Raw genomic sequence first — 21,337 nt, 5'->3', positions numbered from 1 at the left:
GTTACACTCCAAGGTGTTCCCCAGGTTGCCTTTCCTGAGCTTCGATCTTCCGGCTCTCGTTTAGTAGTTGTTGGAAACTACGCTGCATTAGGCCTACAAATTGGGTATGGGGTGTAGAGAGATGGTGTGTTCCACTCCAAGGTGTTTTCCAGGTTGCCTTTCCTGAGCTTCGATCTTCCGGCTCTCGTTTAGTAGTTCTTGGAAACTACACTGCATTAGGCCTACAAATTGGGTATGGGGTGTAGAGAGATGGTGTGTTCCACTCCAAGGTGTTCCCCAGGTTTCCTCGCCAATGCTTCGATCTTCATGCTCTCGTTTAGTAGTTGTTGGAAACTACACTGCATTAGGCCTACAAATTGGGTATGGGGTGTAGAGAAATGGTGTGTTCCACTCCAAGGTGTTCTCCAGGTTGCCTTTCCTGAGCTTCGATCTTCCGGCTCTCGTTTAGTAGTTCTTGGAAACTACACTGCATTAGGCCTACAAATTGGGTATGGGGTGTAGAGAGATGGTGTGTTCCACTCCAAGGTGTTCCCCAGGTTTCCTCGCCAATGCTTCGATCTTCATGCTCTCGTTTAGTAGTTGTTGGAAACTACACTGCATTAGGCCTACAAATTGGGTATGGGGTGTAGAGAGATGGTGTGTTCCACTCCAAGATGTTCTCCAGGTTGCCTTTCCTGAGCTTCGATCTTCCGGCTCTCGTTTAGTAGTTATTGGAAACTACACTGCATTAGGCCTACAAATTGGGTATGGGGTGTAGAGAGATGGTGTGTTCCACTCCAAGGTGTTCCCCAGGTTTCCTCGCCAATGCTTCGATCTTCATGCTCTCGTTTAGTAGTTGTTGGAAACTACACTGCATTAGGCCTACAAATTGGGTATGGGGTGTAGAGAGATGGTGTGTTCCACTCCAAGGTGTTCTCCAGGTTGCCTTTCCTGAGCTTCGATCTTCCGGCTCTCGTTTAGTAGTTCTTGGAAACTACACTGCATTAGGCCTACAAATTGGGTATGGGGTGTAGAGAGATGGTGTGTTCCACTCCAAGGTGTTTTCCAGGTTGCCTTTCCTGAGCTTCGATCTTCCGGCTCTCGTTTAGTAGTTCTTGGAAACTACACTGCATTAGGCCTACAAATTGGGTATGGGGTGTAGAGAGATGGTGTGTTCCACTCCAAGGTGTTCCCCAGGTTTCCTCGCCAATGCTTCGATCTTCATGCTCTCGTTTAGTAGTTGTTGGAAACTACACTGCATTAGGCCTACAAATTGGGTATGGGGTGTAGAGAGATGGTGTGTTCCACTCCAAGGTGTTCTCCAGGTTGCCTTTCCTGAGCTTCGATCTTCCGGCTCTCGTTTAGTAGTTCTTGGAAACTACACTGCATTAGGCCTACAAATTGGGTATGGGGTGTAGAGAGATGGTGTGTTCCACTCCAAGGTGTTCCCCAGGTTTCCTCGCCAATGCTTCGATCTTCATGCTCTCGTTTAGTAGTTGTTGGAAACTACACTGCATTAGGCCTACAAATTGGGTATGGGGTGTAGAGAGATGGTGTGTTCCACTCCAAGGTGTTCTCCAGGTTGCCTTTCCTGAGCTTCGATCTTCCGGCTCTCGTTTAGTAGTTGTTGGAAACTACACTGCATTAGGCCTACAAATTGGGTATGGGGTGTAGAGAGATGGTGTGTTCCACTCCAAGGTGTTCCCCAGGTTTCCTCGCCAATGCTTCGATCTTCCGGCTCTCGTTTAGTAGTTGTTGGAAACTACACTGCATTAGGCCTACAAATTGGGTATGGGGTGTAGAGAGATGGTGTGTTCCACTCCAAGGTGTTCTCCAGGTTGCCTTTCCTGAGCTTCGATCTTCCGGCTCTCGTTTAGTAGTTGTTGGAAACTACACTGCATTAGGCCTACAAATTGGGTATGGGGTGTAGAGAGATGGTGTGTTCCACTCCAAGGTGTTCTCCAGGTTGCCTTTCCTGAGCTTCGATCTTCCGGCTCTCGTTTAGTAGTTCTTGGAAACTACACTGCATTAGGCCTACAAATTGGGTATGGGGTGTAGAGAGATGCTGTATTCCACTCCAAGGTGTTCTACAGGTTGCCTTTCCTGAACTTCTATCTTCAGGCTCTCATTAAATTGTGGTTAAACGGAACAACTGCATTTGGCGTACTAGTTGGTTTGGGGCCTACTATCGGTGTCTGCCACTCCTTGCTGTTCTCCTGGTTTCCTGTCCTGAAATTCCGTTTTCAGGCGCTCGTTAAGTAGTTGTTAATGTTAGACTGCATTTTGCCTACTAGTTGGGTTGGGGCCTACTATCGGTGTCTGCCACTCCTTGCTGTTCTCCTCCACTGAACAAAGCTGTGCCGCCTGTTTACTACGGTTGCCAATTTTGAACTGCATTTCGACTATTTACTGATTTGGGCCTACTCTCTGTGTCAGCCTCTCATTCCAGTTGTCCTCCACTGCAATGCCCCCTGGTTATTCCTGTGTTACCAATTTTGAACTGCATTTAGCCAACTTTATTCTTTGGGCCTATATCTGTGTTTCCTCCTCATCCTGCCCATTGCCCAGCCAGTGATAGATGAGTCTGCTGGTACATTGACCCATAACGCAACATTCCCCGTGCACGCTACACAACAACATTGTGACCCTGCTGAAAGTCAGGTTGCTCTTCCCGCATACCATACCACCTTACACAGGGACAAAGAGGAAGGTGCAGATGAAAGTGCAGGTTCCTTCATCAGGTGGGGGGAGGAATACTAGTTGGCGACGTCACTGGCACAGGGCCTCTCATAGTACGCAAAAGTGTTGCTGCCGGTGGGAGGCGCCCCCGCCGTGCAAACACACCGCTGTACTTTGAGGGGCCCTGTGCCAGTGCCAATGCCAACGAGTGGGCCCCCCCTGCTTGCTCAGGTTCACAGCACTTGCAAAGTTGAAATACTTACCTCTCCCTGCTCCACTGCCGTGACGTGGTCCAGATTTCCTGGGCCCACTAATTACTTGAACCAGCCCTACCCACCACAACTTTAGCCAAATGACCCCCAATTTCAAATGCCTTACAATTATTATAAGGTAAATTACGCTTGACAAGCTTCATTAAGAAGAATGGATGGTTTTGACATTAAAATGGGCACTCTAGGTGTTTTCCTGGCCCCCACTCACTGCCGACTATGCTGCCCCATTGACTTGCATAGGGTTTCGTGTTTCGGTCGATCCCGACTTTACGTCATAATTGGCCGATTTCACTCGACCCGACTTTTGAGATAGTCGGGTTTCGCGAAACCCGGCTCGACTCTAAAAAGGTCAAGGTCGCTCAACTCTATTCTTGGCCACAAAAAAGAACCCTGCTCCCAATGGTGACGACGACGGGCGAATATGACCCTTCTCCAAGGATTCCTTTATATAACTTCGCATAGCGGCGTGTTCTGGCACAGATAAATTAAACAGTCGGCCCTTAGGAAACTTACTACCAGGAATCAAATTGATAGCACAATCGCAATCCCTATGAGGAGGTAGGGCACTGGATTTGGGCTCATCAAATACATCCCGGTAATCCGACAAAAACTCCGGGACTTCAGAAGGGGTGGATGACGAAATAGACAAAAATGGAACATCACCATGTACCCCCTGACAGCCCCAGCTGGACACAGACATAGATTTCCAATCCAATACTAGATTATGGACCTGTAGCCATGGCAACCCCAAAACGACCACATCATACAGATTATGCAACACCAAAAAGCAAATATCCTCCTGATGTGCAGGAGCCATGCACATGGTCAATTGGGTCCAGTACTGAGGCTTATTCTTGGCCAAAGGCGTTGCATCAGTTCCTCTCAATGGAATAGGATACTGCAAGGGCTCCAAGAAAAAACCACAGCGCCTAGCAAACTCCAAGTCCATCAAATTCAGGGCAGCGCCTGAATCCACAAATGCCATAACAGAATAGGATGACAAAGAGCAAATCAGAGCAACGGACAAAAGAAATTTCGACTGTACCGTACCAATGGTGGCAGACCTAGCGAACCGCTTAGTGCGCTTAGGACAATCGGAGATAGCATGAGTGGAATCACCACAGTAAAAACACAGCCCATTCCGACGTCTGTGTTCTTGCCGTTCAGCTCTGGTCAAAGTCCTATCACATTGCATAGGCTCAGGTCTATGCTCAGATAATACCGCCAAATGGTGCACAGCTTTACGCTAACGCAAGCGTCGATCGATCTGAATGGCCAAAGACATAGACTCATTCAGACCAGCAGGCATGGGAAATCCCACCATGACATCCTTAAGGGCTTCAGAGAGACCCTTTCTGAAAATTGCTGCCAGGGCACATTCATTCCACTGAGTAAGTACAGACCACTTCCTAAATTTCTGACAATATATCTCTACCTCATCCTGACCCTGACACAGAGCCAGCAAGATTTTCTCTGCCTGATCCACTGAATTTGGTTCATCATAAAGCAATCCAAGCGTCAGAAAAAATGCATCAACATCACGCAATGCCGGATCTCCTGGCGCAAGGGAAAATGCCCAGTCTTGAGGGTCGCCACGTAACAAAGAAATAATGATTTTCACTTGTTGAATAGGGTCACCTGAGGAGCGAGGTTTCAAATCTAGAAACAGTTTACAATTATTTTTGAAATTCAGAAACTTAGATCTATCCCCAAAAAACAAATCAGGAATTGGAATCCTAGGCTCTAACATCGGATTCTGAACCACAAAATCTTGAATGTTTTGTACCCTTGCAGTGAGATTATCCATACAAGAGGACATAGTAACATAGTAACATAGTTAGTAAGGCCGAAAAAAGACATTTGTCCATCCAGTTCAGCCTATATTCCATCATAATAAATACCCAGATCTACGTCCTTCTACAGAACCTAATAATTGTATGATACAATATTGTTCTGCTCCAGGAAGACATCCTGGACAGGACAGACCTTGAATGTCCATATCTACACCTGTATCCTGAACCACCCAGAGGTAAAGGGGAAAAGAGAGACAAAACACACTGAAAAGAAAAAAAAATGGTCTCAGAACTTCTCTTATCCCTCTATTGAGATGCATTAATACTTTGGGCCACCTGTACTGTTATGACCTCGTGGTTAGGACAATAATGGACCTGGGGGTTAAGAGCACATGGAATGACCTGATAGTTACTAAGAATACAGGACAAGCTCTGAGATGTGGGAACTCTGCTGACCGCAATCCCTAATCCTATCACACACACTAGAAATAGCCGTGGATTGCTCCTAACGCTCCCTGTGCAACTCGTCACAGCCTAAGGAACTAGCTAGCCCTAAAGATAGAAAAATAAAACCTACCTTGCCTCAGAGAAATTCCCCAAAGGAAAAGGCAGCCCCCCACATATAATGACTGTGAGTTAAGATGAAAAATACAAACACAGAGATGAAATAGATTTAGCAAAGTGAGGCCCGACTTACTGAACAGACAGAGGATAGGAAAGGTAACTTTGCGGTCAGCACAAAAACTACAAAAAGACCACGCAGAGGGCGCAAAAAGACCCATCGCACCGACTCACGGTTCGGAGGCGCTCCCTCTGCGTCCCAGAGCTTCCAGCAAGCAAGACAAAAATCAAAATAGCAAGCTGGACAGAAAAATAGCAAACCAGAGAAAAACAAGCAGGAACTTAGCTTCTGCTGGGAAGACAGGTCACAAGAACGATCCAGGAGCGAACTAGACCAATACTGGAACATTGACAGGTGGCATGGAGCAATGATCTAAGTGGAGTTAAATAGAGCAGCCAGCTAACGAATTAACCTCGTCACATGTGGAAGGAAACTCAGAAGCCGCAGCCCCACTCACAACCACCAGAGGAAGCCCATGGACAGAACCAGCCGAAGTACCATTCATGACCACAGGAGGGAGCTTGACAACAGAATTCACAACAGACATCCTTTATACATTATAGCTGGAGTAGCCACTATATAGATTGTCTGGGACTCTGTCATGATCCCAATGGCAGGGGATCACAAAAGGACAAGCACAAAAACAAAACAAGCTCTAGGGTGATGGAACCTGAGCTGACCGCGATCCTGAACCTAAACACACAACTAGCAGTAGCCGGGGAACGTGCCTACGATGATTCCTAGACGTCTCGCGCCAGCCGAAGGATTAACTTCCCCTATAAGAAGAAACACAGACCTCACTTGCCTCCAGAGAAACACCCCACAGAAATAGCAGCCCCCCACATGTAATAACGGTGAAATGAGAGGAAAGCACATACGTAGTTATGAAAATAGTCTTGAAAGATATGGAGACAAAAAAAGCGCAAATAGGGTCTTATCCCCAGGATTGTTCTTAATCAATTGTGAGAGAACTGCTCACCTGGTAGTACACAGTACAAGCGTGTAGTTGTCAGCTGCTGCAGATCCACAGGTCGGCGTTGCGACCTCTCAGAACCGTTATAATAAATGAAATGTGGATTACATCTGCGCTGCTGCGACAAATAATAGATCCAGATATACTGTTAGGGTGTTCGGGTGGTTTATTCAACGCGTTTCGAAGCTCAAAGGCTTCTTCTTCAGGAAGTTTCCACACAAAGATATCTTTGTGTGGAAACTTCCTGAAGAAGAAGCCTTTGAGCTTCGAAACGCGTTGAATAAACCACCCGAACACCCTAACAGTATATCTGGATCTATTATTTGTCGCAGCAGCGCAGATGTAATCCACATTTCATTTATTATAATAGTTATGAAAATAGAATCAGCAAAAATGAGGCCCGCTAAAGCTAGATAGCAGAGGATACAAAAGTGAACTGCGCGGTCAGCGAAAAACCCTTCAAAAAACCATCCTAAAATTACTTGAACTCATGTGCCAACTCATGGAACATGAGGAGTAATTTCAGCCCACTAGAGCAACCAGCAGCAAGGAATCACATATCTGCAAGCTGGACTAAGACAAAAATTAAGCAAAACGTGGAACAGGAAAATCAAAACTTAGCTTGTCCTGAAGATAACAGACGCAGGGAGCAGAGGTAAAAAGACACGCTGATTACATTGATAGCCGGCGAGGAAATGACAAAAAAGCCAGGTTAAATAGGAAACTCCCATAACCTGATGGAACAGGTGGACACCAGAGACCGCAGAGAACACAAGTCACCCAGTACCATCAGTAACCACCAGAGGGAGCCCAAAAACAGAACTCACAACAGGACTCATCATAAGACCTAAAGTGGATCTGCTTTAATATTTCACAATACAGACTGCATACATTATTAACTTTCTTCAGGATCACCCATTGTCCAGGCGGTCCTCATTATATTCTGCACTCACGTTCTAAAATGTCACTTCATTGTAGATCAGCTGCACATCAGGGATCACGAAACTAACTGCTAAACTACCCGTAGATGAGGCAGCCATGATTTATTATTATTATTTATGTCTACCTTGTCAATCACTGTATACACAGCACTGAACAAGCACTATGCATACAAATTAGCAAGAGATTAGGAGGCACCCTCTTCTAGATCCAGAGATCATGTGACATCTGGGTGCTGTGAGAGAGCAAGAGCTGCTGGGCAGCGGGAAATCCAGTCAGTTCTGCTGTGTATAGAAAATAATTATTTCCTACTGTAACTGGGCTAATATGCCAGCCCCAGTTACAGTGGAAATCACCATAAAACAAATGTATTAAAGTATTCAAATGCCCCCCAAAGTTCTTTATGGCCATATGGGAGGCACAATTGTGTAAAATACAAGAAAATATATAAAAATCATACTAAAAAACCTAGAAAGAATAAAATAGTCATTTCCAGCCCTACCCTCATGAAGAATATGTCCAATATATACAAATGATTTGAAAAGTGTTCAAGCCTCCTAAGCTTATCATAAATCAAGTCAGTTATGTAGGAGCTCTAGTGGCCCCTGAACTTGTATAGCACTGACTTGATTTATGATGAGCTCACAGGACTGGTGATGTGGCAGAAACACTCACTCCTGTGATAAAACAGACAAGAGTATAAGATTATCTCAACACAGGACTAATTTTTTTTGACACATCATTAATTAATTGAAACTGAAAGCCAGAGATTGAAGCTGGAGGCTGTTAAACACACTCAGTTGTGACACAGACATGCAACAAGAAATTATCTAAAACAATTGAAATATAATGTCAAACTTGACTAATGTTGCTTAAAGGGTTATTCTCATGATCCCATCTTCAGGAAAGCACAGCCCTCCGTCACCGGCTTTTTTATTTGCAGGGAGCGGTGCACTCATGAAGATTGTCAGTTTGGGCTTGCGGGATGGTCAAGCCACTGGCCCAAAGTGAGTGCTTTCCAATTCAGCCATCAAAGGCAGCTGAACACTAGTGAATTAAAACTCTCTCCATTCTTCAGAACTAAGGCTATATGCCCACAGAGTTTTGTTTTAGGAGTTTGGGAAGAACAAACAGAATGGAAATTTCAATGCTCCTCAAAAACTTGGATGGAAGGCAAATTGCAAAGTTGTTTGTTTTTATAACCACTTCGCAATTTTAACCATTGAAGAACTCGAGACATGCTTACCGTCTTTTTAATGCATCTGGAAATGTCAACTGATTTGGAGATACCTTCCCATTTATGGTCAAGTTGATGGTACAAGTATAATATGCTTAATTGCTTTGTAAAAAATGTAGGTAGATAAATTTTGACAAAGATTATCATATATAAAGTGTATAATTATTTCCTTTCAGCTGACAATACTAAAAAGAAGATTCTTGAAAAAACTGTGTGGATCGTTGTTGCCTTACTGTTTTTAGTGTTAGGCATCATATTTTCATGGTAAGATATTTCTTTACATTAGCAGAAGAAATAACACTTTTTTAACATATATCATGAGGTAATGCTTTATTAAATGGAACCTTTAATGTTTTAGATAAAATTATGTAGTTTAGTGGGAAAGGATTCTGTATTTTTACTGTAATTTATTGATTCAAATACCTGTTCAAACACCCGAGTGTTGTAGTTTGGGATGCCAGCGCCCGAGGCAAGGCAAGTATCTTGCACACTGTAGCTTGTGGCCAATTAACACTCCCGAGTCTCTTCCACAAGCCCAGCATTAACACCCCAAAAGCAGGTATTTTAATAAAATACTAATGCATTAAAAGTAAAGCTATGTTCAAATTTCCACACATTCCATTTATCTATTCTGTTTAGGAGAGCAAAAGTTTGTATTTATATCAGAGGGAAGTAGAGGGGCCTTATTGATTACTGTGGGGTTTCCTCAGGTCCTGTTTTGAGCTAGATTTTACAACAGAAGTTCTCCATGCAAGACTTTTTTTTGTAAAAACACAACCTAGTCATGTCCCATAATAATCAATTGTGGCCCTCTGCTTCCTCTTAATGCAACAAGCCCTTTTTGTCAATGATTTGTTCTTCTAAAGCAGGAGCAGGGAACCTTTTTTCCTGCCAGGGCCATTTGGATATTTATGCCATCATTTAGGCCTATGGCAATTCACTCACCGTCTCTTTAAGTCCTTGTTGGTTTATTAACAGGCAGCATAAACCAACTCATGCAAACAAAACTCAGCCTTTCTGGCTAAAACATGAACAAAAACAAGCAAAAAGGAAAAAAACAACAATGCTGCAACACAGTCCGTATGTTACGGGCGGCACCCTGCTCTGGAGCAGCACAGGTTCAGTCTGTGCCCAACAAGCCACAAAGTCACTGGAGACTCCTCTCTCCTGGCTATAGATAAACTTGGCACACACAAAAAGTGAATGCAGTGAGAATTTAATGAGGTAAAGCAAAACAGTAGACCTTCATCAATGTACCTCACTTATGTACTTGTGGGTATAAGGGTCATATTGCAAGGGTTAAAGTTCCCCATAATAAAGAAGATTCAGTATGTGGATGTGTCAGTTATCATTCTATATCATAGGAGCGTGTAGGTGAAGGATGCAGTATCCACCGCTAGTTGTGTTGGTAGGACTGAATCTTCTTTATTACGGGGAACTTTAACCCTTGCAATATGACCCTTATACCCACAAGTACATAAGTGAGGTACATTGATGAAGGCCGAAACGTCTATTGTATGTACATTACCTCATTAAATTCTCACTGCATTCACTTTTTGTGTGTGCCAATTTTATCTATAACTTTATCTGGCTTATTCTAATCACTTTCCTCTTTCCTGGTAGCTGAACACTGACTGCCTGCAGAGCTCAGCTATTTAAACCTAAGCCTGTGATTGCCATCATGTGTTTGATCACATGATCATGACCTCACACAGGTCCTGGTAGGTCTGCCTGGGAGATAAAGTGAACCCTCTCCCACCTGCTCTATGAGGATCCACATAAAACCAGCCCTTTTATGCAACTTAACCCTCTCAATACGCTGCTGCTGGATAAAAAAAATGCTCTGGTTTCATATCACTGACACTGTTAAGCGCAGTGACACATATCTCCCGTCTACCACTCTGCCAGTGACTCTGTCACAGGCCATAATAGATTATCAACTTGAAGTTTATCCTGCTATATTTGGTCACACATTCAATTAACTCATGCTTAATGTGATGGTTGTAGCTACTTCTATTTGGTGTGGTGTGTGATGTTAGGGAGTGTCAATGATGTTAATTGCAACTGCTTTTCCAGATTTGCGTTTGTCTGGAGCACAGTCGCAGCAGTAAGTTCTGAACATAATTCAATATTCCTCTGCATGTCATCTCACAGTGGGAAATTCATCACTGCTCATGTAACATTTATAGACCTCAAGCAATGTGGGGTCTGCAGTGTTTATATCACATAGCAGACACCACGACTGGTCTATATACATCATATAGGAGACACCCAGACTGCTGTATACATCACATAGTGCATACCGAGGTTGCTCTATATATATAATATATGAGAGACTGGGATTGAAGCATATGCATTATAAGAGATGCTGGGACAAATGTCGAATTCCTTGTGTCAAGCCACTCATGACCAAGAGATAATGCCAGAAGCATCTTATCTGGGCCAAGGAAAAAAGGACTGGACTGTTGCTCAGTGGTCCAAGGTGTTGTTTTCAGATTAAATTAAATTTTGCATTTCATTTGGTAATCAAGGTACCAGAGTCTGGAGGGAGAGTGGAGAGGCCACAATCCAAGCTGCTTGAGGTCTAGTGTGAAGTTACTACAATCAGTGATGGTTTGGGGAGCCCATGTCATCTGCTGGTATAGGTCCACTGTGCTTTATCAAGACTAAAGTCAGCGCAGCCGTCTACCAGGAAATTTTAGAGCACTTAATTCTTCCCTCTGCAAGCAAGCTTTTTGGAGATGGGAATTTCATTCTCCAGCAGGACTTGGCACATGTCCTCACTGCCAAAAGTACTAATACCTGGTTTACAAACAAAAGTATCACTGTGCTTGATTGGCCAGCAAACTCGCCTGAATTTAACCTGATAGAAAATCTATGCGGTATTGTCAAAAGGAAGATGAGACACCAAACCCAAAATTGTAAACGAGCTGAAGGCTGCTATCAGAGAAACCTGGGCTTGTATAATACCTGAGCAGTGCCACAGGCTGATCGCCTCCATGCCACGCTGCATTGATGCAGTAATTGAGGAAAAAGGAGCCCTGACCAAGTATTGAGTGCATTTACTGAACATACATTTCAGTAGGCCAGCATTTTGGATTTAAAATAATTTTTCAAGCTGATGTTATAAAGTATTATAAATTAACTGAGATAATGACTTTTGGGTTTTCATTGGCCGTAAGCCATAATCATCAACATTAACAGAAATAAACACTTGAAATAGATCTGTTTATAATGACTATCTAATATATTAGTTTCAATTTTTGTATTGAAGAACTGAAATAAATTAACTTTTTGATGATATTCTAATTTTGTGAGAAGCTCTTGTAATCAAATCCATTAAAATGTCACATTGTACTGTGAGTTAAAATGTTCTTGGAAAAGTTCTAAGCAATGTAATTGTACTGTTATTTTTCAGGTACAAAATAAATCAATGCATATGCCAAGACCTTCCAGATCCCAGCAACAGTAATGCAACAACATTTGTTACCAGTGATAATAAAAATGTATGTATTCCACTAACAATCCATTTTTAGTTCTATGATTTTAAAAACTAAGGTGTTTATGATGAACTACGTAGGTTCACTAAGTGTAATGTGCATGGGAAAAGGTTCTGACACTCCCAATTGTTACTGCAGATAATTGCTTATTTCTAAATTCTTGTATAACTACATTAAACATTTAAAGCAAATCAAATAAAACTTCCCACTGGTTTCTACTATCTACAATTATAGCCAAAAGTTGTAAGACAGACACAAATTTGGGCTTTCACAAAGTTTGGTGCTTCGCTATTTTTAGATATTTTAGTCAGATGTTTGTATGGTTACTGGATACAATTATAAGCAAATCATAAGTTTTTACACATTTATTGATAAATACATCAAAAAATGAAAAACTCTATATCTACAATGTTGTTCGTTATTTTTCAAGACTCCTGTAATTTGCCCTGACATGCTAGATATCAGCTACTGGGACAAATCCTAACTGGTGAAAACCCATTCTTGTCTAATTAGTGCTTGGAGTTTATCACAATTTCTGTGTTTTTATTTGTATCGCTTTTTTAGGACTGACCACAAGTTCTCAATGGGATTATGTTCTGGGGACTTTCCTGACTAATGCCTCAAAATATCAATATTTTGTTCACTGAGCCATTTAGTTATCACTTTTGCCTTGTGACATGGTTCTTCATCATGCTAGAGAAAGCATTGTTCATCATCAAATGGTACCTGGATCATTAGGAACGATGCTCCTTCTTAGAAACCCTTCTTTATTGATGGCAGTGCACTTAGGCAAAATTGTGAGTGAGGTGAGCCCACTCCTTTGGATGACAAGTAACACCACACATATAAAGTCTCAGGATGCTTTACTTTTGGCATAACACTGAACACAAGGTAATGCTCACCTTTTCTTCTCTGTACAATTATTCTTCCATGTGTCCCAAGCATGCTAATGGGGGCTTCATAAGAGAAAATAAATGTAACCCAATCCTCTGGAGTCCAATCCCTTTACATGCTGCAAAGTTATTTTCTCTGATGAAGTCTCCTTCAAATGTCAAGGACATCTAGAAGAACGATTGTCCGGATAAGAAAAGGTAAGTGCTACCTTGAGTTTGTCGCTCTATCATGCACATCACACCGCGGCGAACACTCCTTCTGATTGGTGGTGAAATCATCCCCGCCGGTGGGGTTCATATTTGTAGGGTTGATGTCACCTTTCTATTGTCTGGTGACATCAAGCCCACAGATTACTAATGGAGAGGCTTCTATAAGACACTTATCCATTGCTAATCCTATAGTTATATGGTTAATAAAGACACAGCCAGAATAAAGTCTGTTATATGAAATAAAAAAAACCTTTTACTTTTTAATGTAAAAATAACAAACACAGTTAGGTGAGTATAAAGCCTAATTCCACTGAATCTCCTGATTCTCTTGTAAGAAAACAAAAAACAACAATATGTCTCACCTATCCATTTTCTTTCCCACACCATAATCCATGTCTGTGAGATAAACAATTTTCAACCTGGATGGTGCCAAGATGCAACCGTCCAGGCTGACAAACCACTGGTGACTGAACTGCTGCAAGCACTAGCACCGAGGTCACCGCAGTTCAGCTCAGCTGGGAATGCAGCCCCAGTGACCGGAGGTAACCTTGATGACTTCACCGCCGGTCACTGAGGCTGCGCTCACAGAAGTTCAGTCACCAGTAGTTCTCAGCCTGGACGGTTGCATCCGATTACAGCTGCGTGCACATGCTGTCTTTTGACAGTATGGGAACTGCGGCTCTCTGACCGGCGGTGATGATTTCACGGCCGATCAGAAGGGGTGTTTGCTGTGTTGTCATGCACATGACAGTGTGGCAAACACTGGATGTTCAGGATCCCCATTCAAGTGAATGGGGTCCAGATTCGGGTCCGGGTACTGTTCTGTACTCGAACACAAACTTTTTGTAGCTGTTTGGCTGAACCTGCCAAACAATCAGGGGTCTACCCATCTCTAGTTGTCATCAGTGAAGATTTGGCCCATAAGCTGATATCCAGCATGTCAGGAAGAATTGCTGAATTCCTGAAAAATAAGGGCCAGCACTGTAGATACTGATACTTTGCATAAATTTGTATTTGTCAATAAAAGTATAAAAGCTTATGAAATGCTTATAATTGTACTTCAGTAACCATGGAAAAAGATCTAATAACGCTGAAGCAGCAAACTGAGAGAAGAGTAGACCAGAATTTAAGTAATTCTCAAAACTTTTAGCCATGATTGTTTCTACAGTTCATTTAAAGCAAGAGTCCCAAACTGGTGTCCTTTGTTAACTCCTTTTACCTCTTTTTGACCACTGAGGAGGCACAACTACTTCAGTACAACGTCTATAACTAGCCACCCATACAGTACCTTGAAAAAGTATTCATATCAGGAGAACTTTTACAGATTTTTTATGTTACACCCACACATTTTATTATATATGGTATACCAGCACAAAATAGCAAATATTTGTGACTCTTGTACACAACTTTATCCCTGACATGTCTGGTGTGTTTCTTGGTTTTTATGATGCTGTTTGATCCTTAATGTTCTCGAACAAGCCTCTGAGGCCTTCACAGACCAGCTGTAGTTATACTGAGAATAATTTACACACAGGTAGACTCAATTTAAAAATTATGTGATTTCTGGAGGCATTTGGTCACTCGATTTTATTTAGGGATGTCAGACTATAGGGGACTGAATACAAATGCACATCACAATTTTCAGATTTATATTTTTAAAATAATTAGAAAACCATGTATCATTTCCTTTACACTTCACAAATACTTGTTACTTTGTGTTAGTATATCACATAAAGTCATAAATAAAATACATTTAAGTTTGTGGGTGTAATGTGAAAAATGTGGAAAAGTTCACAGAGTATGAATACTGTTTGAAGGCACCGTAGCTAGAAATCTCATGCTAAGCAATGCTGTTTACTGGGGAAGGATATTTTGCAATTTAATAAAGTTTCCCTTGAGTGTTAACACTCGCTTCACCAATGGTCCTGTGTAGCGACTGGCACTCGTGTAGACCGCATTTGAGGTGCGATTGCTAAGAAGCAGCTTCAGAATTGAATTGGTAATGTCTTGCTTATTTTTAATTAAGTAAATAAGGCAGCACACTGCAGCGCCAGAACATGCAAACTTGAAATACGAAATTTGAACTGCATTACTGCACTAGAAATATGAAAAATGAGAGCGTTTAGCGCATAAAAATGGCCAATTTTATGTGTACCTGGTAGCCCCTTTACGGCATCTCTCTTATACCAGGTCCTACGCTTGCCTTACCTCGCTGAGAATAAACGTCTCCATCTGAATGGGTACATGTGAAACCTCCTCCTAGACTACAATTCTCTCTCTCTGTGGAGGGGTATTGGACCTGCTATAATTAAAACACCTGTGGCTTGGAGGCGGAGTGCACGATCAGAAGGCTAGAGAATACATTTCAAAAACCTGACCGGCACATCCAAACATAGACTCAGTGTGAACAGGTGCTGAACCTAGAGTCGCCAACTCGTATATAGTTAAGTAAATAAGGCAGCACACTGCAGCGCCAGAACATGCAAACTTGAAATACGAAATTTGAACTGCATTACTGCACTAGAAATATGAAAAATGAGAGCGTTTAGCGCATAAAAATGGCCAATTTTATGTGTACCTGGTAGCCCCTTTACGGCATCTCTCTTATACCAGGTCCTACGCTTGCCTTACGTCGCTGAGAATAAACGTCTCCATCTGAATGGGTACATGTGAAACCTCCTCCTAGACTACAATTCTCTCTCTCTGTGGAGGGGTATTGGACCTGCTGTAATTAAAACACCTGTGGCTAGGAGGCGGAGTGCACGATCAGAAGGCTAGAGAATATGTTTCAAAAACCTGACCGGCACATCCAAACATAGACTCAGTGTGAACAGGTGCTGAACCTAGAGTCGCCAACTCGTATATAGTTAAGTAAATAAGGCAGCACACTGCAGCGCCAGAACATGCAAACTTGAAATACGAAATTTGAACTGCATTACTGCACTAGAAATATGAAAAATGAGAGCGTTTAGCGCATAAAAATGGCCAATTTTATGTGTACCTGGTAGCCCCTTTACGGCATCTCTCTTATGCCAAGTCCTACGCTTGCCTTACCTCGCTGAGAATAAACGTCTCCATCTGAATGGGTACATGTGAAACCTCCTCCTAGACTACAATTCTCTCTCTCTGTGGAGGGGTATTGGACCTGCTGTAATTAAAACACCTGTGGCTAGGAGGCGGAGTGCACGATCAGAAGGCTAGAGAATACATTTCAAAAACCTGACCGGCACATGTAAACATAGACTCAGTGTGAACAGGTGCTGAACCTAGAGTCGCCAACTCGTATATAGTTAAGTAAATAAGGCAGCACACTGCAGCGCCAGAACATGCAAACTTGAAATACGAAATTTGAACTGCATTACTGCACTAGAAATATGAAAAATGAGAGCGTTTAGCGCATAAAAATGGCCAATTTATGTGTACCTGATAGCCCCTTTACGGCATCTCTCTTATACCAGGTCCTACGCTTGCCTTACCTCGCTGAGAATAAACGTCTCCATCTGAATGGGTACATGTGAAACCTCCTCCTAGACTACAATTCTCTCTCTCTGTGGAGGGGTATTGGACCTGCTGTAATTAAAACACCTGTGGCTAGGAGGCGGAGTGCACGATCAGAAGGCTAGAGAATACATTTCAAAAACCTGACCGGCACATGTAAACATAGACTCAGTGTGAACAGGTGCTGAACCTAGAGTCGCCAACTCGTATATAGTTAAGTAAATAAGGCAGCACACTGCAGCGCCAGAACATGCAAACTTGAAATACGAAATTTGAACTGCATTACTGCACTAGAAATATGAAAAATGAGAGCGTTTAGCGCATAAAAATGGCCAATTTATGTGTACCTGGTAGCCCCTTTACGGCATCTCTCTTATACCAGGTCCTACGCTTGCCTTACCTCGCTGAGAATAAACGTCTCCATCTGAATGGGTACATGTGAAACCTCCTCCTAGACTACAATTCTCTCTCTAGGAGGAGGTTTCACATGTACCCATTCAGATGGAGACGTTTATTCTCAGCGTGGTAAGGCAAGCGTAGGACCTGGTATAAGAGAGATGCCGTAAAGGGGCTACCAGGTACACATAAAATTGGCCATTTTTATGCGCTAAACGCTCTCATTTTTCATATTTCTAGTGCAGTAATGCAGTTCAAATTTCGTATTTCAAGTTTGCATGTTCTGGCGCTGCAGTGTGCTGCCTTATTTACTTAACTATATACGAGTTGGCGACTCTAGGTTCAGCACCTGTTCACACTGAGTCTATGTTTGGATGTGCCGGTCAGGTTTTTGAAATGTATTCTCTAGCCTTCTGATCGTGCACTCCGCCTCCTAGCCACAGGTGTTTTAATTACAGCAGGTCCAATACCCCTCCACAGAGAGAGAGAATTGTAGTCTAGGAGGAGGTTTCACATGTACCCATTCAGATGGAGACGTTTATTCTCAGCGAGGTAAGGCAAGCGTAGGACCTGGTATAAGAGAGATGCCGTAAAGGGGCTACCAGGTACACATAAAATTGGCCATTTTTATGCACTAAACGCTCTCATTTTTCATATTTCTAGTGCAGTAATGCAGTTCAAATTTCGTATTTCAAGTTTGCATGTTCTGGTGCTGCAGTGTGCTGCCTTATTTACTTAACTATATACGAGTTGGCGACTCTAGGTTCAGCACCTGTTCACACTGAGTCTATGTTTGGATGTGCCGGTCAGGTTTTTGAAATGTATTCTCTAGCCTTCTGATCGTGCACTCCGCCTCCTAGCCACAGGTGTTTTAATTACAGCAGGTCCAATACCCCTCCACAGAGAGAGAGAATTGTAGTCTAGGAGGAGGTTTCACATGTACCCATTCAGATGGAGACGTTTATTCTCAGCGACGTAAGGCAAGCGTAGGACCTGGTATAAGAGAGATGCCGTAAAGGGGCTACCAGGTACACATAAAATTGGCCATTTTTATGCGCTAAACGCTCTCATTTTTCATATTTCTAGTGCAGTAATGCAGTTCAAATTTCGTATTTCAAGTTTGCATGTTCTGGCGCTGCAGTGTGCTGCCTTATTTACTTAACTATATACGAGTTGGCGACTCTAGGTTCAGCACCTGTTCACACTGAGTCTATGTTTGGATGTGCCGGTCAGGTTTTTGAAATGGCTTATTTTTAATGTCTATGCAGTTTCCAATTAACAATAAGCAAGACATCTGCAATTAATCTTTAATGATACAACAGAAAGCCACTGCAACGATTAAGAAGTGGCTTCTTAGTAGCTTCTCCTCAGACGTGCTACACTAGCGAGTAACACTACGTGATACCTCACATCCATTTCTTTTCTATGCTAACTAAACAAGGGGGTACAACCTTTTTTTTGCTCCAAAGACCACATTGTTAGAATGAACCAGTCCTGAGCATAAAAACTTAAAGAAGTTTACGTTTTAGCAGATTGGAGACAACATTGTATTGCCTTTTGAACAGTAGGAACATGTCACTAACATAGTTTTATTAATGTACTTGTAGATTTCAAACCAACGGTGCCTTGTACCCTCCAGCCCTGAAGAACAAAGTACAGAGCCATTGATAATAGAGTGTGGTGTGAAGACTGAAGATAATGAGATAGCTGTGAAGGAAATAGAGATTCCAAATTTGATTTGCAACAAGAATCTATTCAATAGTGATCTTGTCATAACTGAAGTTGACACTGAAGTAGAGATAGATCTGCAGTTTGAGTATAGGAAGCAAGTCACTCCCATGAGTCCCACAGTAGAAAAGGATATTGGTATTCAGTTCTTGGAGAAAATAAACAATGATTTACCTCACCAAACAGAAGACCCAATGGAAAATGATACCTTACTAAGCCAAAATGCTGTAGACATTTCTACAACTGAATCTTAGATGACTTCTGCTTGCAGGAAAAAATGGTATACATATTTAAAAGCTATTCCATTTATTAAAACCATATCCAACACAAATGTAATGTATTTCCTAGTTAGTTACACCTTCACAGTTGCAATGGTAAAGAAGTCTACTGAGATTCTGCTCAAATACCCGAAGCAAGGTGAATAAACATCACTTGGTGCACACTGCACACAGAGGTCTGAGGATTGAGAAAAAAAATCCTTGGTGCTCTGTCAGCTGAAGATTTATTTTTTCTGATGTCACAGCCGTGCTCCAGCAGCTGACTAATTTATGTCACTTAATACACAGGTCTTAGGAGCTGTGATTTTCTGACTGCAACCCGTCCTGACATGTGACTAGGACGGGCTGCCATTTGAATTACATGACGGAGGCTATTTTATCATATTCCTGGAGAATCCCTTTAATAAATATATTAAGTACTGACTCCTAAGGTAACTCACTGTTAACCATGACCTAGAGTGTGTTCCATTTATAATCACCCTTGGGTCCCTATCACCAACTCAATTGTTAAATCATCTACACATACAGTATGTTCACCTAATCCCATAGTTTTCATTTTATGTATCAACCTTTCACGTAGCACAATAAGAGCTGCCTTTGAAATGTCTAGTAACAATCAGTCTTACTTTGTCCAGTCTGGAACATCTCCTCAAAGAAACCGATCAGAATTGTTTGACAGGACAGGTCCCTCATGAACTCATAATCATCAAACAAGACTTTAAGAGATCACTGCATCAGCTTCTCTACATGTCTGACAGCCATTCCATTCCAGTGTCAGTTGAATTCCATCTACTTAATGTGCTTCTGATTAGGTGATCACCTGAACCAATCTTATTTAATCAAGGAAAGCAGGGCCGCCATCAGGGCATTACTGCCCTTACTGCTGCATGGGGCCCGGTCAGCAGCAGTACACAGAGGGCCCCGCAGATCAGGGGCCCCACTGTTGTGCTTCTACTGATCGAGCCCCATCGTGCACTAAAATACTGTGCAGTGCGGCGCACATGTCGGCGCTGGGGCCCGGGAGCCTTTTTGGAGCTGTGCACGGCCGTCTCACCTAGTCGGCTGCGCAGCTCCTGCTCGGCTGTAGCTAGAATGTATGGGCTCCCTGCAGGTCCTGACTACAGCCCATACTTTCTTGCTGTCTCAGTAGTGAATGTGCTAGCATGTATGGGCTCCTTTCAGGTACTCTCAGCAGCCCATACATTCTAGCTGCTTCACTGCTGAAAACACTAACCGGGAATGACTGAGGTAAGTATAAAAAACATTTTTGTGTTTTTTAAATGGGTGAGGTGGGGGGGGAGTGAGACTGCAGATGATGAAGTGTGTTTGAGGGGGTACTGCAGATGATGAAATGATAGGGGGCTGCAAATGATGAAGTGTGTTTGAGGGGGTACTGCACATGATGAAATGATAGGGGTCTGCAAATGATGAAGGGGGACTGCAGATGAAGTGAAGGGGATAGGGGACTGCAAATGATGATGTGGGGGTGATGGGAACTGCAAATGATGTGGGGGTGATGGGGACTGCAAATGATATGGGGGTGATGGGGACTGCAAATGATGTGCGGGTGATGGGGACTGCAAATGCTGTGGGGGTGATGGGGACTGCAAATGATCCCACCAGTTGACCCCAGGAAAACATGTGGGCATCTGCTGTATCCACGGCGATGCCAAGGACTACCCCATTGCCAGAGTGTATATAAAACACACTGTGACACTGAGTCCCATGAGGTTGTGAGAGACTTGCTACACCCTGTGATAATCGGGCCGAGCTTCAGCCTGTTTTTGGGACTGCGGGGAATGGCCGGGTTGCTAAGTGACTCAGACAGAAGCCAACTCAACCCTGATCAATCCCTGTCATAGCCAGAGATAGAGGAGTTACCCTTGTGCGTCCTGGCAGGTGGCGAGGATGAGACGGTGGTTAGAGAGGCCAAGGTTCCTGATCTGGGGGTTTAAAGGGAAAATTTTGGCTCTGCTCAAATGCGGGATCTTACTTTAAAAGGTGATCTCAAAAAAATGTTTGTGATAGAGTTGCTCAAGAGCTGGGGGTGACATCAGGTACCCCCACTTTGCAACCAATAGCGAGTTACTATATCGGGTGACCACACTGAGGAGAGTGGAGTTAGTGGAGCAGCTGTTGGTTCCAGGTCCCTGCCAGCGGAAGGTTTTAGACATAGCCCATTCACATGTTTTGGGGGGACATCTGGGCACAGAGAAAACACAGGAGAGAATAATGCAGATGTTCTATTGGTCGGGGTGTTACCCAGTCATCCTAAATTATTGTAGATCCTTCCCCACCTGCCAGACACCCACTCCCTCTACTCACTTTTGAAGTACCCTA

At 42.9% G+C, this 21,337-nt stretch overlaps 1 protein-coding gene across 1 annotated transcript in view; it reads left to right on the top strand.

Moving 5' to 3' along the window:
- Nucleotides 1-19,048, top strand: part of IL12RB1 (interleukin 12 receptor subunit beta 1) — a 228,817-nt gene extending 209,769 nt beyond the window's left edge. The window contains exons 13-15 of the mRNA XM_069745689.1: nucleotides 8,671-8,758; nucleotides 11,913-12,000; nucleotides 18,599-19,048. Of these exons, the coding sequence (XP_069601790.1) occupies nucleotides 8,671-8,758; nucleotides 11,913-12,000; nucleotides 18,599-18,973 (551 nt within the window). The 3' untranslated portion in view covers nucleotides 18,974-19,048. The remainder of the gene's footprint in view (nucleotides 1-8,670; nucleotides 8,759-11,912; nucleotides 12,001-18,598) is intronic.
- Nucleotides 19,049-21,337: the final 2,289 nt, after the last annotated feature.

The sequence above is a fragment of the Ranitomeya imitator genome, chromosome 1 (genome assembly GCF_032444005.1).
Source record: "Ranitomeya imitator isolate aRanImi1 chromosome 1, aRanImi1.pri, whole genome shotgun sequence".
Classification (NCBI taxonomy): domain Eukaryota; kingdom Metazoa; phylum Chordata; class Amphibia; order Anura; family Dendrobatidae; genus Ranitomeya; species Ranitomeya imitator.
Note: the sequence above shows the minus strand (reverse complement) of the source record. Positions and strands in the feature narration are given on the sequence as shown.